This window comes from Pristiophorus japonicus, chromosome 30 (genome assembly GCF_044704955.1).
Source record: "Pristiophorus japonicus isolate sPriJap1 chromosome 30, sPriJap1.hap1, whole genome shotgun sequence".
Lineage (NCBI taxonomy): Eukaryota > Metazoa > Chordata > Chondrichthyes > Pristiophoridae > Pristiophorus > Pristiophorus japonicus.
Window position 1 is genome coordinate 11085782 of NC_092006.1, and position 2296 is coordinate 11088077.

The 2296-nt window shown below is 59.2% G+C and overlaps 1 protein-coding gene across 1 annotated transcript in view; it reads left to right on the top strand.

Moving 5' to 3' along the window:
* Window positions 1-241: 241 nt before the first annotated feature.
* Window positions 242-2296, top strand: part of lamtor2 (late endosomal/lysosomal adaptor, MAPK and MTOR activator 2) — an 11261-nt gene continuing 9206 nt past the window's right edge. Inside the window, exon 1 of the mRNA XM_070868742.1 lies at window positions 242-350. Coding sequence (XP_070724843.1) covers window positions 283-350 — 68 coding nt within the window. The 5' untranslated portion in view covers window positions 242-282. The remainder of the gene's footprint in view (window positions 351-2296) is intronic.

Sequence of the window (2296 nt, forward strand, 5' to 3'; positions counted from 1 at the left end):
CTTTAAAAATGTTGCACAGAGCGATTTTTTGGGGGTCAAGCCGTGGCACGTGGGCTGTTGACGTCAAGCGGCGGCCTTTACAGTTGCGGCTGCGCAGTGAGACGGCGAGAGAGAGAGAGGGGAAAGACTATATCTCCCAGAGTGTCGAGCGGCAGAGGCTTCCGGCTCGACTTCCGGTGTGCGGCCGCGGCTGCGCAGTGAGGCGGGAGTGGGGGAAAACTACATATCCCAGAATGCCGACTGGAACCGGGTTCCGGTCAGACTTCCGGCGGGAGCAGGAGGATGTTGAGGCCCAAAGCTCTGACCCAGGTCCTGAGTCAAGCCAACACGGCCGGTGTCCAGAGCACCCTGTGAGTGAGGGCACCCAGTGGGTGAGGGTGAGGGAGAGGGAGAGGGAGAGGGAGAGGGAGAGGGACCCCTGTGAGTGAGGGCACCCAGTGGGTGAGGGAGGAGGATAGGGCACCCAGTGGGTGAGGGAGGGGGATAGGGCAACCTGTGGGTGAGGGAGAGGGCACCCTGTGAGTGAGGGCACCCTGTGGGTGAGGGAGAGGGCACCCTGTGAGTAAGGGCACACAGTGGGTGAGGGAGAGGGACAGGGCATCCAGTGAGTGAGGGCACCCAGTGGGTGAGGGCGAGGGACAGGGCATCCAGTGAGTGAGGGCACCCAGTGGGTGAGGGAGAGGGAGAGGGCACCCAGTGGGTGAGGGAGGGGCATAGGGCACCCAGTGGGTGAGGGAGGGGGACAGGGCACCCTGTGGGTGAGGGAGAGGGCACCCTGTGGGTGAGGGAGAGGGACAGGGCATCCAGTGAGTGAGGGCACCCAGTGGGTGAGGGAGGGGGATAGGGCACCCAGTGGGTGAGGGAGGGGGATAGGGCACCCAGTGGGTGAGGGAGGGGGATAGGGCACCCTGTGGGTGAGGGGAGAGGGCAGAGAGAGCCCCCTGAGGGTGAGGAGGGGGATGACCAGGCACCTTGTGGGTGGATACAATACTCCAGCTGGGGCTGAACCAGTGTTTTATGAAGGTTTAGTGTAACTCCCTCCCTTCTGTGCCTCTATTTATAGAGCCAAGGATCCTGTAAGTTTTTTTTGCCCGTCTTCTCAACCTGTCCTGCCACCTTCAAACATAGACCCCCAGATCTCTCTGTTCCCGCTCCCTCCCTTTACTTTCGCTGTGGCTCAGTGGGTAGACTCTGAGTCAGAAGCTTGTGGGTTAAAATCCCACTCCAGAGGCTTGAGCACAAAAGTCCAGGCAACACTCCCAGTGCAGTACTGAGGGAGCACCGCACTGTCGGAGGGGCGGTACTGAGGGAGCACTGCACTGTCGGAGGGGCAGTACTGAGGGAGCACCGCACTGTCGGAGGGGCAGTACTGAGGGAGTGCTGCACTGTCGGAGGGGCAGTACTGAGGGAGCACCGCACTGTCGGAGGGGCAGTACTGAGGGAGTGCTGCACTGTCGGAGGGGCGGTACTGAGGGAGCACCGCACTGTCGGAGGGGCAGTACTGAGGGAGTGCCGCACTGTCGGAGGGGCGGTACTGAGGGAGCACCGCACTGTCGGAGGGGCAGTACTGAGGGAGCAGCGCACTGTCGGAGGGGCGGTACTGAGGGAGCACCGCACCGTCGGAGGGGCGGTACTGAGGGAGCACCGCACTGTCGGAGGGGCGGTACTAAGGGAGCACCGCACTGTCGGAGGGGCAGTACTGAGGGAGCACCGCACTGTCGGAGGGGCAGTACTGAGGGAGCACCGCACTGTCGGAGGGGCAGTACTGAGGGAGCACCGCACTGTCGGAGGGGCAGTGTCGGAAAGTGTGAGGTCATGCATTTTGGCAGAAAAAAAAATCAAAGAGCAAGTTATTATTTAAACGGAGAAAGATTGCAAAGTGCCGCAGTACAGCGGGACCTGGGGGTACTTGTGCATGAAACACAAAAGGATAGTATGCAGGTACAGCAAGTGATCAGGAAGACCAATGGTATCTTGGCCTTTATTGCAAAGGGGATGGAGTATAAAAGCAGGGAAGTCTTGCTCCAGTTATACAGGGTATTGGTGAGACCGCACCTGGAGTACTGCGTGCAGTTTTGGTTTCCATATTTACGAAAGGATATACTTGCTTTGGAGGCAGTTCAGAGAAGGTTCACTCGGGTTGATTCCGGGGATGAGGGGGTTGACTTATGAGGAAAGGTTGAGGAGGTTGGGCCTCTACTCATTGGAATTCAGAAGAATGAGAGGTGATCTTATCGAAACGTATCAGATTATGAGGGGGCTTGACAAGGTGGATGCAGAGAGGATGTTTCCACTG